Source organism: Centruroides vittatus, unplaced genomic scaffold (assembly GCF_030686945.1).
Source record: "Centruroides vittatus isolate TY-2023 unplaced genomic scaffold, ASM3068694v2 contig_82, whole genome shotgun sequence".
Lineage (NCBI taxonomy): Eukaryota > Metazoa > Arthropoda > Arachnida > Scorpiones > Buthidae > Centruroides > Centruroides vittatus.
The window spans coordinates 158,459-176,787 of NW_027122533.1; the positions used below are offsets into that span (position 1 = coordinate 158,459).

Genomic DNA, 18,329 nt, shown 5'->3' on the forward strand with positions numbered 1-18,329 from the left:
CAGAAACAAGAGCATTGGAACCTAGCTTCACATGAAAGAACTGCTTCAACTTTCGTTGTGTATTAAGTACTGTTTTGTGCTTTCAACCTTCGTGCACACATTATAATTGTACCGTGTACTGTTCATTTTGAATAACTCTTAGTCGGAGTTAGGCGGTGCTTTGTTTTCTTTTGTACACAACACTGTATGTGCAATATATTATTGCTTCTTTTGGAGTGTATCTGCAATGTGTAACGACAAACAATCGTGTGTCCTCGCTTTGTATGTAATTGCTTTGTGATCAATGACTGCACATGACTGTAAATATTTGTATCATATTAATTTCAGGCATAAGATTGTAGGGTTATATTTTGTGTATTTTTAGGTATTGTTCAAACGGCCTAGAGTCGCTTGTACATAATTTATGTTTCTTTTATAAAATCGGCAAAACGCCCATGGACCTTCTTTTTATATCCACTTTCCTATTCTCCTTTCTTTCCCTTCGGCTTCCTCTTAAATCGCCTTTTTTCCCTCTTCATACTCGGGCAATACCCATAAGTAGTCCTGAGTTTTCACCCATCTTTAAATAAATAAATTAATAAATAAATGATGGTAACAGGTTTTCCTAAAGGGTTTGTTGATATTTTGCTCTAGTTACTGACCTCTTGATGAAAAGCAAATTTCTCACACTTTGGGCAAATATGGAATCTTACACTATAATGCTTGTTGTGAATTTTACATTTTGCTGTATACAGTCAAAACGTAATGCCTTTTCTCGTTTCCTGATAACTTTCACTTTCCTCACTCTGTTATAAATAACAGAGGGAAAATATGTCCATCAATCCTAAATGAGCCCACCTAAGCTATATACATTTTTGGAGTCAGTGGACCTCGAAACAGCCAGAGATGAAAAAAAATCTGGAATTATTTCTCTATGTATGGATGTTAGTGTGGTGGTTCTCGATTTTGTTCTCACTATTTGAAGCTTAATAATTTCCGTGTTTTTGTCGAAAATTTCTGAAATTTTGCAGGAAGGTTTGTGTGTTAAGGGATCAAAGCTATTTAATTTTGGTGGTTAAAGTTCAAGTAGTGAGGAGATAGCGGAGGAGTTGTTTGTCGTGTCTCGAGTAAGGTCGGAGATAATGACGATTTTACTGTTTATTATTACAAGGTTTTATAAAACTCATCCTTATTTTCGAAATAAGCTTTTTGCCATTTTATAATAATTCTTCTTCTTAATGCGCCATCTCCTGTCGAAGGTAGGAGATCTATATAGCTAACGTTGTCCTCGATGTAGCAGTTCGGAATCTCTCCATAGATGTCTTCCGGATGTTCTCCATCAAGGATGTTCTCCTGAACCACCTTGTGATGTCTTTCAACGAATGATTATTTGGCCTCCCAACAGAACTTTTTCCTTGTATTTTTCCCTCTAATATTAGTCTAGGTATTCGATATTTCTCTTCTCTCATTATATGACCACAACTTATTATATGGATTGTTGATCTTGATGGTCAGCAGGAGTTCTGTTTGTTTGTTCATGCGGTTCAGGACTTCAACATAAGTAATCTTTTGCACCCATGATATTCGAAGTATTCGTCTGTACAAATACATTTCGAAAGCTTCAATTCTTTTCTCAGTTTGGGGGTCTAGAGTCCAACTTTCGCATTCATACAGCAGGACAGAGAAGATGTAGCACCTTAACATTCGAATCCTCAGACATAAACTCAAATCGGATCTAATAAAAATTTTTTTCTTATTCATAAACGATGTTCTGGCTTGTTCGATCCTTGTTCTTATTACTTTACTCTGGTCGCATTGTTCGTTTATTATTGTGCCGAGGTATTTGAGAGATGATACCTGCTCGATAGTGTTCCTGTAAATGACAAGATTTGCATTTTTCCTTGATTTTGAGAACACAAGAAGTTTGGTTTTGGTAAAATTCATAAAGAGACCGTGCAGTTCACTGTATTCGACAATACAGTCCATCAGTTGTTGTAATTCTTCCGGACTATTTGCTATAACCACTGCGTCATCCGCGTATCTGATGTTGTTAATTAATTTGCCATTTACCTTGATCCCACAATCACTGTCTTCCAACGCTTCCTTGAATATAGCCTCTGAGTATATATTAAAGAGGAAGGGGGATAGCACACGACCTTGGCGCACTCCTCTCTTAATTAACGTAGTTTCAGAAAGTTTCAGAAGTTTCTTTTTCAAATCTGACCTCTGCTGTTTGATGCCAATAGAGTTCGCCGATGACACGCAGACTGCTTTTGTCAATGCCAATTGATGTTAAGATCTCCATCATCTTTTGGTGATTTACACAGTCAAAAGCTTTACGATAGTTTAAACCAGGCATAAACATAGGCGTTTATATTCCTGCATCTTTGAACTAATACGTTTAAGCAAAAGAGTGCCTGTCGTGTACCAAGCCCACTACGAAAAATCCAAACTGTTTCATCAATATCTAGTTCACATTTCTTGTATATACGTCTATGGATGGTTTTTAAAAAGATTTTGAGCACATGAGACATTAGACTTATCAAGCGGTAGTCATCACACCGAGAAGAACCAATGTTTTTGGGTATAGGAATGAAGGTGGACTTTAGCCAGTCTCTGGGTATTCTACCAGATTTATAAATGGTATTGAAGAATTCGGTTGGTAATTTCAACCCTGTACCCTCTTGTTCTGCTATAGCTTTCAGAACTTCAGAATGAATGCTGTCATGTCCTGTAGCTTTGCCATTGTTTTGCATATTTATGACACAAACAATCTCCTGTTTTGTAATTTCAGGAATTTCTTCGTTAATATCAGTTGTAGGTGGTCTTCTTCTCAGGTCAGGTCTTCTGTCATCGAAAAGTTTTTCAATATATTCTTTCCATCGTTTCAGTTTTTCTTCGACGCCTATGACTATGTTATTGTTCTTATCTTTAAGAATTGATCCAGGTTGTTTTCTGTACCGGTTAGTCATACCTTTTACTTTTTTATGTATGTTGAATGTGTCATACTTTTCTTGTAACAGTTCTATTTCTTTTCATTTATCGGACATCCATTCCTCTTTTGCATCCCTGCATTTCTTTCTTTTGTGTCTATTTAACTCTCTGTATTTTTCATCATTTTTTAATGTTTCTGTCTGTTGTCCATAAGCTCCAAAATTTCTGATGTCATCAATCCCTATCTCTTTCTAGTCTCAGTGAATCCGATGTTGTGTTCTTGTAAATGATTGATCTTGTTACTTATTTCATTCTAGGTTTTATTTACTTGTTCCTGCTGTGGTGGTGTGTTTCTTTCAACAAGCGTTTCGTATTTATGGCCAATCTTTTTCCTTATTTCAGGATCTTTTATTTTATCTACACTATCTGGCCAAAAGTATCTGTACACCCCCTGAAGAAGTGGATCTGGAATGTGATGGTCTTTGATCAGGGCCGGATTATCGAATAGGCAAAGTAGACAAATGTCTAGGGCCCGTAATTCGGAGGGTCCCGGCTTCAGTGCAGAAGATTTCTCTGTTTCAAAACGAGTTAAAAATTATTTAAAAAATTAGATAAGACAGAAAAGGCTGTATTTAATAATTCCTACTAAGCTCCGCTCGACTAGCCATTATCTAAAAGAAAAAAAAAGGTCAACAGCCACCCGTGCGTCAGAAGTAATGTGCACCACGAGATCTCTCGCACCATCTAGAAATATTCCTGGGGCCGCCTCTCGTGGTAGTACTGATGTATGGTTATGATTTATTTTCTAAATCTAAACTTATACGTCGCGACATCGCATATTCGATGTAGCGTTCAAGTTGCTCGAGTGCGAAGATATTACAATTCAATAGTGTTTTATAAAAGAGTTAAAAAGGGTGACACTACGGTGTGACTTGGGGTGACACCACGATATCCGCACCGGATGTCACCCATGCTAGCTACGCTAATGTCACATTATATAAGATTTGTTTAGAAGCAACTTATTTAAATGGGGTCCCAATTTAAATTTTGTCTAGAGCCCGGTAGAGGCTTAATCCGGCGTTGTCTTTGATGCATAACCAAAAGGTATAAATTACTGGTTTGTCAGGTCAAATTTATGCGTTTGTGAGACAATCAGTAAGTCAAAGGAGCTTAATGACTTTGATCGTGGCATTATAGTGGGATGCCACCTTTGTGTGAAATCAGTTCTTGAAATTTCGGACATTCTACAGAAGCCAAAATCCACTGTGAGTGATGTAATTGTGAAGTGGAAACGTCAAAGGAGTGAAACTAGAAAAATACGATGTGGCAGAACAAACAAATTTAGTGAACGCAGCCGTAGAACTATGAAAACGGTAGTGAAACAAAATCGCAGATCCTCGTTTGTTGAAATCACTCAGGAGTTCCAAAGGTCATTAGGTGTTAGTGTTAGCACCAGGACTGTTCATCGAGAGTTAAAAAACCTAGGATTCCATGGTCGTGCAGCCGCTCACAAGCCGAACATCACTTCCCAGAATTTCACTCCTCGAACATCACTCCCAGGAGTGTCGATTTCAATAGTGCAAAGCTCACTGTCATTGGACTGTGGACATGTGGAAAAGAGTTCTTTGGAGTGATGAATCTCGCTTTACAATCTGGCAGTCCGATGGACGCGTCTGGGTTTGGCGGATGCCTGGCGAGCGCTTGTTACGTGACTGCATTGTGCCCGACTGTAAAGTTTGGTGGTGGCAGCATCATGGTGTGGGGGTGTTTTTATGGTTTGGCCTGGGTCCCTTAGTTCCCGTTGACTGAAACATGAACTCTAAGATGAATGTGGATATTCTGGACAATGCTGCTCTCCCAACTCTATGGGAATATTTTGGGGAAGGCCCATTTCTCTTCCAGCAGGATAATTGCCCCATTCACACATCGAGACTTGTACAGGCATGGTTTGAAGAAATGGGTGTTCAAAAACTGGACTGGCCATCTCAGAGCCCCGATCTAAATCCCATAGAACACCTTTGAGATGAATTAAGACGTAGATTACGTAGCCAGACACCTCGACCATCCTCACTGCCAGCACTCACTTCAGCTGTGATGGATGCCTGGAAGTCAATTCCGATGGCCACCTATCAAAAACTAGTCGAAAGTCTCCTTAGACGTGTGCAGGCTGTCATCGATGCAAAAGGAGGACCAATATCATATTAGGCCTCAGGACTCTCCAAGTCCGTACCACTTGGTGTCCAGGTACTTTGGGCAGATAGTGTATATCGATTCGCCTTGTTCCTTTTCATTCAACAACATCAGTAGAACGTCGAAATTTGAATTCTATTACTACTGGGTTATGATCACTATTGACATCTGCACCTGGATATGTTTTAACAGATTTTATAAATTTCTTAAATCTCCGTGCAACTAGTATAAAATCAAATCAAATCAAATCAATTTATTAACATAATAGGCGATCGCCTGTTACAAGGGAATACATAACATTAATAATAGATGGAAACAAACATTCAATTACAAAAGATCAAACATATCTACAATATATGAAATAACATATGATATTTAAGATTTTACATTCAACAGTCTTTTAATGCCATTATAGAAATTAAAAATTTCGTTAGTGGTAGCCTGGTTAAACTTATCATACATATAACTCTCTAGACTTTGGTTGACATTTTGATCTCCAGTGGTCTCTGAGTCTTGTTCTATATCAAAGTCGCAACCATAAAATAAATGAATTTTTGATATTATTTTTTTACAGTTTGGACAAGTAGAATGGGCATATTCGAAATATTTACCTTCTAATATAAGTCCTCTTTGATTGAGTCTCATCTGGGTGAAAAATTTTTTAACTTGAAAAGACAAGTTCGTAAAAATATAATTGTTAATAAACGGATAGTTAAAGAGGAAATTATAGTAATACTTGTTGCTTCTATTACGAACATCCTCAGTATCCTGAACTATAGAATATTCTATAACTCTATGCATTAATTGGTTTATATGTTGATTATTATTTCTGAGATAATCGAAAACTAGTTCGATGGAAAATCCATATTCGTTGAGTATATGAGACAGTTGGGTAATCCAGTTCCGATTAGTATTTGTCTTCTGAGATCTATTATATAATGATAATGCAAGCCTACTTGACAAGTCATCTGTATTAATTATCTTTTGTAACGATTTCATGCAGGCTTTAAACAAGATCGTGTTTATCTTATATCTGTTGAATTCCAAGCGAAGAACACTCCCAACTAGTATAAAATCTATTTGGTTCCTCACGATTTCCTGGATACCATCAGCCGGCGATCGCCATGTGTATAATCTATCGGATGTAACCGAAAAAAAGGTGTCTGATGCAATTAGTTGGTTCTCAATACAGAACTGAACCAATCTGTCTCCTCGATCGTTTCTTTCGCCCAGGCCGTATGCCCCAACGACATCTCCCTCAGCACCTGAACCAAACTTGGCGTTGAAGTCTCCCAATATTATGGTTATTTCTTCATTCTTAGTAATACTGAGCGCTTGGTCAAGATCGTTATAGAATCGTTCGACATCTGTGTCAGGTTTGCTATTAGTTGGAGCATAAGTTTGAATTATGTTCATTACTCTGTATGTTTGTAATTTAATTAACATAGCTCGGTCACTGAGAGGCACATAGTCGATGGCTTATTTTGCTAATTTATTTGAAACTATTATAGCAGTTCCGTATCTGTGACTTACAGTTAGATCTGAACCTCTGGAATAATATAGATATCCATTAGTTGTTTTGTGTTTACCAGAGCCAGGCCATCCAACTTCACTCAAGCCCATTAATAATTAAAAATATAAAATATTTCAAATGAAATATAATAGATGGTGCCACGTTTAGTAATAAATATTGACCAGAAAGTTAAACAACTCCTTGTGGGATTTTTCGTGTATTGTCAACATGCAACGTTTTAATATAAAAATCTTTCGTTTTAATGAATGCCTTCTAATATAAAATAATTATAAGTGTAAAAAATATTTCTGTTTGCTGTTATTGAATAATAAGGTAGAGATTGATTGAAAAGACATGGGTTTTTATTTGTCAGGGTTGTATTAGCTGAATCAGCATTAATGAGTTTATTGTGACGAATCAAGATAATTCTTATATGAGAAAAAATCTAGCAAAGAGTTACGTAACTTTGCTGTCTGTTATGAGATTTTACTTAGAAATTTCTGTTATATTATTATTCATAACAGATGAATTTTATTGCCTGCGGCGACATCTGTTGTGAGATTTTTTTATATAAATGTTTTATGTTATTACTAGCTGTTACCTGCGGCTTCGCTCGGACGGATTTTGCAAGCAAACTCTATTCACATTCAATATTTCAACAACCATAGTAAATGTTATTTAACACCTGCTGCTGAGAATAATGAGAATTTCTGGGAATCAAACCAACTGTTTTTAATTTGAAAAATTTTTTGAAACGTTTACAATCGTTCTATAATCGAATCAATATGCAAAAAGAAATTGGAATTTAAAACGGTACGAACATTTGGTTAAAAAATCAAAATATATAAAAAATACTTATAACAATGTCTGAAATGTTATCAATTTAATATCCTTAAGTACTCAATTAAGACTAAACGTAATTAAAAACAAAAAATCGCATCTAAAATAGTACAGTAGAAGCCGTTCTTCAGGTTAAGACTTAATGCTCTCCCTCTACCCGCGGTGGTTTCAAAAAATATTTTCTTAGTGTTCATTTTCATTGCGTACCCTACTAAAACGTAGTTAAATACAAAAATTTGCATTTAAAATAGTACAGTAGAAGCCATTCTTCAGGTTAATGCTCTCTGTCTCCCCCCTGCGGGGGAATTTCGAAAAATCCCTTTTTAGTGTGCGTTTTTATGACATATTCTAACTGTGTACCAAATTTCACCTCTAGGTTCTGGAACTGTCCAGAAAAAACTGGAACATTCTCATTGAAGCGTAACTCGTTTTCGAAGTTAACCAATTTCAACCCCCATATCTCCAACACCCTTATAGCTATCGAGACGCAACCACCATAGTGCACGATGGCAAGCTTGGGGCTATTACCACACAAAACATCATTCATGTGCGATGTGTAGTTTTGGCTGCAGAAGGAAATATAAGCACAAACTCGTCCATTTTTATATATAGATATAGATATAAAATTATAGATTATAAAGCGCCAAAAGCTTAATTATCGGTGTAGAAATGCGTTTTATAAAAAAACTTGTAAATTCTAATAACGAGTAAAATCTTCATTAAACTGATATTATTTAAATATTCGCAAAGAGAAAGAGACGGATTTATATACTACTGTAAATTCTCTTCCAGTTATTGACGACGGCTTCGTCAAATAGCTGTTTCAGCTCTTGGACACTTCTAGTTTCTCATTCATTTTAGGTACTCCTGTTCATTTCCTCGGTAGATTCTCAGTTTACCGATCCCTGGTGTTCCATATGGATTGTATGCAAGAACATATTCCATTAAGTTATACAAAGTTATCAACTATTCTAAAACTACATGGACATGCTCTCTGTAATCTTCCCGCTGATAAAAAAGTGGAGACACACGATTCAAAAATGAAAAAAAAAATGTACCATCTGTCACACTGAGAACACACATAACTTATTGAATTTTTTGAAAATACCAAAACGCAGTAATCCACCATATTCAATAATCTTCAACCTGGTAATGTAGGTTCGAATATTAAGATCTTGTACTGTAAAAATAAAAGTAGTACATGCATCTTAATAGGTTCATGATATGGGCTATTTTATGATTTCCAAAATAATTAAACTCAAATTTATATTAATTTTGATCAAATTATTAATTATTTGTTTATATGTTACAGTCAAAACCCGTTTTTAGTTAGAATGCGTTTTAGCTAGTTGAAACTAGTTTATACTGGATCAGTGGCGTAGCGTAGTGGGGGCGGCAGGGGCGGCCCGCCCTGGGCGGCACTTTTAGGGGGCGGCAAAATTTCATAATAAATAATGATAATATCTTGTAAAAATTTGAACCTGTAGAATACACAATAATGATGATTGTTCTTGCTGAAAAGTTCTTTAGAATTACTGTATATTTTAGTCTTTTAAATTGAGATACCTAAATAAGGGAACGGCGAAATTTTCTTCCGCCCCGGGCGGCTGATACCCAGGCTACGCCACTGTACTGGATGTCTTTGTTAAAACTCGTTTTGTGTAGTTAAAACTAAAATTTACTTCTAGTCAAAAATGAATTTGACTTAAAACTAGTTTTAACTACACAAAACGAGTTTTAACAAAGACATCCAGTATAAACTAGTTTCAACTAGCTAAAACGCGTTCTAACTAAAGGTGGGTTTTAACTGTAACATATATATCATTTTCATTTATTACAGAAAGTTACCTTTTTTTCACTTGTATTTACATCGCCTTTTTTCATCATTACTTCGATAGCCATTTTGTGGAAATATTATGGATGGACAATTCTAATTGGATTCTTAGTCATATTTCTCTTTCTTCCTATACAAATTGCTTTGAGTAAACTATATTCAAAATTGAGGTAATTATTATTTTAGATAGTATTATTGTAAAATAACTAAAAATAATGAAATCATTCATAATTTAATAACCATTAATATATATGAAATTCAGATATTTAAGATATATAAATGTTATGTATTTAATTGAAATTTATGCTGCATTAGCTGATGTTAGAGATAGTTGGGTAGCTATGATGTCAGCTTACTGATCTGGCTACCCAGCTTGAATGGATTCGAGAAACCCAGTAATTTTTATAAGATGTATGTTTCACAAAAGCGGAATGGTGCCAACATACCTACAACATATCATTCGACCGTATTACGGTCCTGACCGAATCCATTGTGACTATGTTATGTATAAAACATCCTCGTATTTATTATAGGATAGAAAAGTAAAACCAGCAACGCCGCTAGCTGTTTGAGCGCCCGTGTGCAATACCGCCCCTGTTTAAGTACGACTACCTCCGCTGAGCTTGCCAGCAATACCAATTTGCCGCCCCCTGGACGTGCCGTCCGCGTGCGGTGCACGCCTTGCACTCCCGCTTACGGCGGGCCTGAGTAAAACAAGAAAATAGTTGTTTTTGGAAGCGAAAAAATGTATTTGAAAACTTTTGAGCATTATAATTTTTGTAATATTATGCATAAATATAAAACACACATGAATCATGGCGAATGTTCCTTTAGTGTAATAATGTGTCAATCAAGAGTTTTGTAGGTTTTTCATTCTCTCTCAACATTGTATAATCAGACACCGTATCATCAGCGGATTGATAAAATGCATCCAAAACAAATCAAAAGGTATAGCAAATTGTGCTGCTGTAAAATGTACGGCATTTTCTGCAACATTTAGCTTTTACATAACTTACTCATTCTGTTATTTTTTGCCAAAATGAGTAAATTACATGAAAGCATGCAAAATCCTCTGACTTCATATCTGCCTGTATCCAGCATAGAATTGGTTTACAAGAACGATATCTCGATGAAGGAACTATTTAAATATATTTGAACTTTAAGTTATATTAATGTTTGGCAGAGGATTTAAAGAAGTATGCTTTGATGTTTAATGTTAGTTTAATGAAAATAATTTTAAAAAACAACTTTAAAAACACTACTATAGATATTTCTGGTCTAAGAGCCCTACATACGATATTATGGGAAAAAATCGGATTGATCTCGAATTTTTTAACCACTGGTAGGTCAGTCTTAGGATTGGCTGGGTTCTGACAACATTCAAAATACTAGTACACTACAGGAACGCTGTTGTCGAAACGATGAAAGAAGTACCTGAAGAAAACACTTAAATTTTCCAACACTCTCCTTTAACGCTTGTGAAGAATGAAAACCTTTCATTCTTTATAAACGTTTTCGGCCTGCTCCATAAGACACCGTCTAACGTAAAATACAACTTATAAATCAAACATTCTCAAAACGAAAATTTTCATACATTGGGAAGAAATATAGTTACAAATCAAGGAACGTATTATAAATTCAGATGAAATGTACGGTACGCATCACAAAAAACAAGCAATTGTAACTAAGTGAACAAATATCAAAAAATGAATAATCCAATGCCAATAATGAAAATCAAAAAGTTCAATTTTGGTTGCAAAGGCCTTAAATATTAGGTTATGAGTCATCGAATTTTTGTTTTCCCGTTTAAGAATATACTGTACTTCCGAAGTCGTTGAAAAGTCGTCAGCTTCTCTGGCATTCAGATATTTATTCACTAACCTGCTTTTGTAAATTTCAATCTTCTCCGTGTTTGTTGCTAAAGTTGATGAGTGTATTGTATCGATGATGTCCGCTTCCACCCATGTTACTACCGAGCTTTTTATTTGCGCCATCCTAGATATTAAAATGCCGTGCAATTTTGTCTATTCTCGACATTCTATCGCAGTTTCTATTTGTACACAACGTTACTATAAGTGACACTGTGACAGCAATATAATCCTTCTTCAGTTCTAACTGTTTGTTTTCATCTGCTATTTAATACACTTCTGCCTTTCATCCTACTTAATTTTGTCTTCGTAAATGGTTGTAAATCGTGGTCGCTCTATTGAAAATTAATCCTTAGCGAGATTGTTTGGATCAGGTTTGCGTGAATTATTCTTTTTTCTTTTTGTTATTTGCATTCATATTGCAGATTTGCTAGTTTACTTTATTTATCTGTTCACATAGTGAATAATGGAATGACAATTGGTTCATTCGCTCTACTGAAACATTTCTATATCCTGACGTCATGTAAGATTCGCCAGATTTGATTCTTAATTACTATCGGAATTCTCTTGGTTTGAAAGTCTGATATCCCTTTTTTGGAAAATAAGTAAACGATCTATTTGTTTGTCTGCGCGACAAGAGGATATCATCCTCATAGAATATCTTTCTGTATTTGTGCTCTTTATTCCTGAGACCACAATATGATTAATTCGATCGTAGATTTCTATTTTTTGATGTATCTCGAAAATTTCCACAATCATTTAACTAATTCATGCATCTATCATCGTTTTCACGGTTTTCTTCATTTCTTAGTTCCCTTATTTTTCTCTGTATTCGACAGCGCAACATTTACCTCTATATTTGGTTCTATAGTAGTTTTTTCAGAGTTACCTTCCACTTTCACAATCGTTTTATGTTTGTCGGTCAGTTCTTATATTGTTTTTCGTCGCTTATTGCGGCTTATATCGCTTGATCGAATGTGTAGGGTTTGCAGGAGTCGCTTGTCTCTTAATTTTGCCATTTATCCCGTTGAGATCTTGTATGCACTGTCGTTTGTCTGATTATTTTTCTATCATCGTTGTATGAATGCTGCCTGCAGTCATGCTTTGCATATGTTTATAAGCTAACTGCATATGTTTGCATATGTTTATAAGCTAACTGCATATGTTTGCATATGTTTATAAGCTAACTGCATATGTTTGCATATGTTTATAAGCTAACTGCATATGTTTGCATATGTTTATAAGCTAACTGCATATGTTTGCATATGTTTATAAGCTAACTGCATATGTCGTCTTTGTCCTTTGGTTGCATGCAAGTATAAAATCGCTGCAATCTAAGCTAATATGTTTCTTGTTTGAATCTTAGCACCATAAGCTTTTTGAAATCCTGATATTTCTGTACCACCTTCATTCTCATGTCTTTGTGAACTTTTAACTGTCTCCGCCTCTAGAAAGGTTGTCTCCTCTCTTGTCTTCATCTCTATTCCCATATGAACTTTTTAATTTATCCATTTTATCTCAGACACCAGTGTGGAGTCCTATGGCCTTCATGATCTAAAGACACCAGTTGTATTATTTCGACGGCATTTTGAGCTTTCTTGTCGGGTTAATGTAAGTGATTACACTGGACAATTTCTGAAACTAAGTAGGTTACGCCTACTAATAGATGTTTTGAGCATTTTTGTGAATAGCAATAACACAGTCTAGTATGTAAGACTAAAGGTAAGAGGATGAGGTAACAGATGAAAGAATCAGTTGGAAGAAGTCACTCAGCACCGTTAGCTACACTTAAACATTTATTAGACATCAAGGTAGTTTGTACAGTACGATATACCTCTACGTAAGAAAAAGTATTTCTGCTTACATGAGCTATTATCGTGGACAGCGAAGGTTTGCAATTTTCAATACATGAAAGATCCTGGCAAAAATATCCCACAACAAGAAGCAAGGAAAGCAATTCTTGATGCTTAGAGCCTTGATGTCAGATGATGTATCTTGCATCAGTTAGCACTCAATATGAAATGCAGATAAAGCACACAATCGTAAATTTTAATGAATAAGAAGGCACATAAATTCTAATCCAACTGACTGACTAAAATCGTCCGTTCTTTGTCGTATTCAAATTTGCAAATGCCCCAGAGGTGAATAAAAGTGGAGAGAACAGTGTCATAATGTGTCTCTATCAACTCTGAGAAAGCATAAGTTGACACTCTCTCAGGTCAGAAAGTTGATATATACTGGCATTTGATGAGATCATCATCGAGTTGTTTTTATTTACGTTGTTCGATTCTCACAAGATGTCATTTTCGAATGAAGTAAATATATTTCCATAGGCACTTTCAACAACAAAATGCATTTTGTTGTTGAAGATACGGAACAACTAGGAACGTATAAAACGTGTTGATTCTTTCATTTAATTTTGATTTGCGGCTGCTTCAGGATTCAAAGAAAGCAAAAAATCCCTTTAAAATGCCTCAAAGCAGACCATAAAGATTTGAAAGTGGTGTTTGTTAGGGCGATTCATGATATACAATTTTTTAATTAAGAAATGATAAAAAACAAATAAAAAATGATCAGAGAATATAGAATACCGTATGAAAACAGACAGTTAGAACTGAAGAAGGACTATATCAGTGTCACAATAGTAATCTCGTGTACAAATAGAAACTACGATACAATGTGAAAACAGGACGAAATTGCACGGCATTTTAATGTGTAAAATGACACAAACAAAAAGCTCGGTAGTAACATGGGTGAAAGCGGACATCATCCAATACATTCATTGTCTTTATCAATAAACACGGAGAAGATTAAAATTTACAAAAGAAGGTTAGGAAATAAATGTCTGAATCCCATAGATGCTGACAACATGTCAACGGCGTCGGAAGTACAACGTATATTGTTTAAAGAGGAAAAATACGATGACTCATAACTTAATACTTACTTAATGCTTTTTGTAACTAAGATTGACCTTTTTTATTTTCATTATTGTGATTGTATTATTCATTTTTTGACATATGTTCATTTATATTTAGTTACGATTGTTTGTTTTTTGTGATTCGTACAGTACTTTTCATATAAATTAATAATACGTTTCTCGATTTGTATCTGAATTTTATTTTAAGATTTCAAAATGTTTGTTTTGAGAATGTTTGATATACAACGGTTAACGTGTATTTAACATTTGAGAGTGACTACTGGAGAGTTCGAAAATTTTAATGAAAGATGAAAGTTTTCTCGGCAAATAAGATGCCGGGAATTTGTTCTACTCGTGCTGAGGGTAATTTCCGTAGTAAAGCATAATTTATGACTGTATAACACACAGTTTCATTGCCAATACTGAAATTCCAGAAAGAAATTGAACTGCCGGTTCGTTTTGTACATTTCAATAACAGTTGTGTATATTAAAACGTGTTTCATTCATTATTATTTTTTGATTGACAATTATTTGCGCAAATTTTAAGATATTTAACGAGTCTGAGACATTTCATAACAAAAATATTTGTTTTAGGTTTTGTAATATTGAAAGTTGAAAGTTTACTATGAAGTAAACAAATTTTTAAAAATTATAAAAAAAATTTATTGTTTTATTGTGTAAAATTTATATACGTGAAATTATCTCTGATCAGAAAAATAGTATAAAAAATTATTCTAATATCATAAACGAAACTTGTAATATTCTATTTACTGCTTGATAAATGATGGTCTACCCCTTTAATATCAGATTGTTTTAAAATATAAGTTCATTATGTAAATTTGAATAATTTCATGAAAGTATACATTTAGGTATATCTAAATATTATTGTCTAATAGATTACAAGCAGCTATATTGGGAGACGAAAGACTGAATCTGTTGAACGAGATGATCGCTGATATGAGATTGATTAAGATGTACACCTGGGAATTGCCTTATGCTGCATTGATAGAAAAAATAAGAGTGTAAGTGCAATGAAATTCAGTAAAACCTGTGTAGAACGTAAGTAAAACAAAACGAATACCTTTCTAAGAGGAAAATGTTTCAGAGGCATGTTTCTGTTTCAGAAAACCTGTTCAAAACATGAAACTACCACATACATTATCACAATAAAAAAATTGAAAACAAGTAAAGTAATTTTTATTCGGTTATTTTTAGTGTTTCTGTTCTAATGTAGTTTTACCTCGGATAAACAATTGGTAAAGAAGTTTGGAACTTAACAACTAACTACCTTTATAGATATTTATAAACCTGCAAAACTGAAAAATATATTCGACATCATCCGATTCCAGTTTACACAGGTTTTATTGTAATTTCGATATGCTAATATGGTTTATATAATTAATTTTGGAGTTCTACAATTAATATTATTTAACTCTTTATACTTGCAGGAAAGAAATAAAAAAAATTCGAATGTATTTTTATACAAGTGGAATATCGTACATATTGGCATATCCTATATCGAAATTATTTACGCTCCTCGCGTATCTCACATTTTATTTAAACGGAGGACAACTAAATGTCCAAATTATATTCGTCACTATGACTTTTTCGATGTACATCTTCAGCAACATTCTTACTCTATATTCCCATGCAGTGAGTTATGTTGCAGAAATTTTGGTTTCGTTGAAGAGAATACAGGTAACGAACAATTTTGAAATTCTTATTTTTAAACTTTATTACTTCAATAGTAATTTAGAAATTATTTGAGAATGTGAATATTAATTAATAATACTATTGTAAATAAAGATTTAAAATATTAAAACCTGTCAAGAAATAAATAAGATTAAATCGGAAACCTGCCTAGATGGGAAAAATCAAAGTTATAAACAATATTCTATATTAAGTTTTATAATAAGACTGAAACTTTTTCAACGCAGAAATGGAAAGTTTATAGGTACAAAGAATGATATTTAATCTGAATAAAGCTTAAAATATGATATCACTTGTAGATGAAATCGCTTCCATCGACGTTACCACACATCATAAAATGTGTTCTCGGAACGAGTTCGAATTAAGATTAAGGAATGTCACGGGATGAAGAACATACACAAGCAAAATTTTTAAAAAATATTAGTATTAGCCGGAATTATTCAAAATTACAATTATGTACTTTTAGGAATCGATAATTTTGAGTAAGATTTTGATAACAGAATTCTTGTAAAAAAGCAACAAATAAATTCCTTTGAATACATAAGAACGTAACACAGTGATGTCGACTTGTCTTGGATACAGACGTTTGTAACTGACTAAAACCCAGTAATCAAAACCAAGTCGACTAAAATTTTGGGAAAAGAAGGAACACAAGTACGACGTCAAAAAAGGCTCCAACGCAACAGTACTTTCGCAGTACGCGCAGACCCAAGGCTCAGTAATTAAAAGGGAGGAAGCGGATATTGTAAAACCCTTGAGCTCCCCAACGTTAGCGGGCACCGCAGAGAAAATTGAAATTTATAAAAGCAGGTTGGGAGACGCATGCATAAATGCGAGGGACGCTGACAGCCTACCAACAGCTTGGAAATTCGTAGTTAAGAAGTGTATCACGAACTCGTAGGCTTGTCTTAGCTTGTTTTGGCGTCCATCCTCGATAATCTGCCATTCTTTTTAAAAAAGTATCACCAGTGGAATCAGTTTTATTTTCATTTTTTATTTTTCATTTTTTTGTTACTTCTTATTCCCACTATAACGCTTTTATTGTATATTTATTTATTTATATTACCATGTTCTTCCTTTTTTGTTTTTATTTATTTTTGTATATTTATTTATTTATATTGCCATGTTCTTCCTTTTTGTTTTTATTTTTTGTCCGTTACTAATGATTTGAATTTTTTCAAACAATTGTATTTTTTTAATGGAATGATAATGTTCCATTTTTTCGAAAGTTAAAACCTGAAGATGGCTTATTGAGTAAGCCGAAAACGTTAGTTTTCTCATTAAAATTATCTCAACTTTAAGTAAAAGGTGTTATTTTTTGTGTATTAGACTAAAATTATTCGAAAACTCTGATCAGGTTACCTAGATTTTGATAACACTGTTAGGCAATTAGAATTTCTCAACTAAAGACCGAATAACTTTTACGTTTTTGTTTATTTTCTTAAACTTTGTTTTTTCTTTGGACAATAAGACCGCTGTTTTTGTGCCCATCATGAATTTGAACAGGCCGTAATGTGAGTGACTGGAGGGTGAAGGTAAGTTATGGTGGGTTCTTTTCAATAAACATCCTCATGAAAAAAATTATTGGAAAGTGGCATGCTCGGGATCAATTTCAGATTTTGCAGAATGATAGGCTGACATTTTAATTACTCTATGGCAGTTCCAAAAGTAAAAGATTAGTTGTTTTGGTTCTTGTACTGGCTTGTTCACTGTCCTAAGAATTCATACTGCTCTTGTTCCGAGAACTAGTACTAATCAATTACTGAGGAAAAGTTGTACTAACTTAAGGCAAAATGCTCTACGTCGAAAAAAGTTGGAAATCAAATTGCATTTCAATCGCTCATAGTCGATTTTGGTCTCATGAGCAATAGCTTGGCTCCTTAATCGCCTAGTTCATGTCCAGTCCGTGTACAAACGTTATTTCAAAACACTAACATTTTTGAAATTTTAATTTAGGATTTCCTCCTCCTTCCCGAAAAAGAGAACAATGCAGTGGAAAATGTAGAAAAAGGAGAAAATTTAACCGAATACGAAATACGGATGAATAGTGTCACAACTGCTTGGAAAAAAGTAAGACATGGCTTCAAAGTGAATATAAGTTCTGCAATAAAAATAATATTCTTTACAATTTGTTTAATTCGATAATTTTAAAGCAGATGAATCATGAATTTCTAATTTATGGTACGTATTCATGTAGAATGATATGATTTCACTTGATTTTTTTAAAACTTATATCTGTCAAAGTGATAAAATAGTTAGCAGCATCTGTGATAATAGTTTGTATAGCGTTCACGTTCGACTGATGAGTTGGACGAGTGGACATTTTTCGTAATTTCTTCACGTGTTTAACTTTTAAATTGGAGAATCTTTTCATCTAGAAAGTCATATAGAAAGACATTTCACTCATCGCAGGTCGTCCTTGTGCTGCTCTGCACTATGATATCTATTCATTGCAGAAAATATTTTGTCTGGTATGGAACTTGCTTGTTCTGTGAAGAATTCCAAACTACCTTGTATACAAGCTGAAATGTTTGTATTTTATGG

At 34.2% G+C, this 18,329-nt stretch overlaps 1 protein-coding gene across 1 annotated transcript in view; it reads left to right on the forward strand.

Moving 5' to 3' along the window:
• The window catches only part of LOC136982322 (ATP-binding cassette subfamily C member 4-like), a 67,623-nt gene extending 49,506 nt beyond the window's left edge, over positions 1 to 18,117 (forward strand). The window contains exons 6-10 of the mRNA XM_067278798.1: positions 9,297 to 9,460; positions 14,972 to 15,097; positions 15,524 to 15,773; positions 17,742 to 17,855; positions 17,983 to 18,117. Of these exons, the coding sequence (XP_067134899.1) occupies positions 9,297 to 9,460; positions 14,972 to 15,097; positions 15,524 to 15,773; positions 17,742 to 17,855; positions 17,983 to 18,117 (789 nt within the window). The remainder of the gene's footprint in view (positions 1 to 9,296; positions 9,461 to 14,971; positions 15,098 to 15,523; positions 15,774 to 17,741; positions 17,856 to 17,982) is intronic.
• Positions 18,118 to 18,329: the final 212 nt, after the last annotated feature.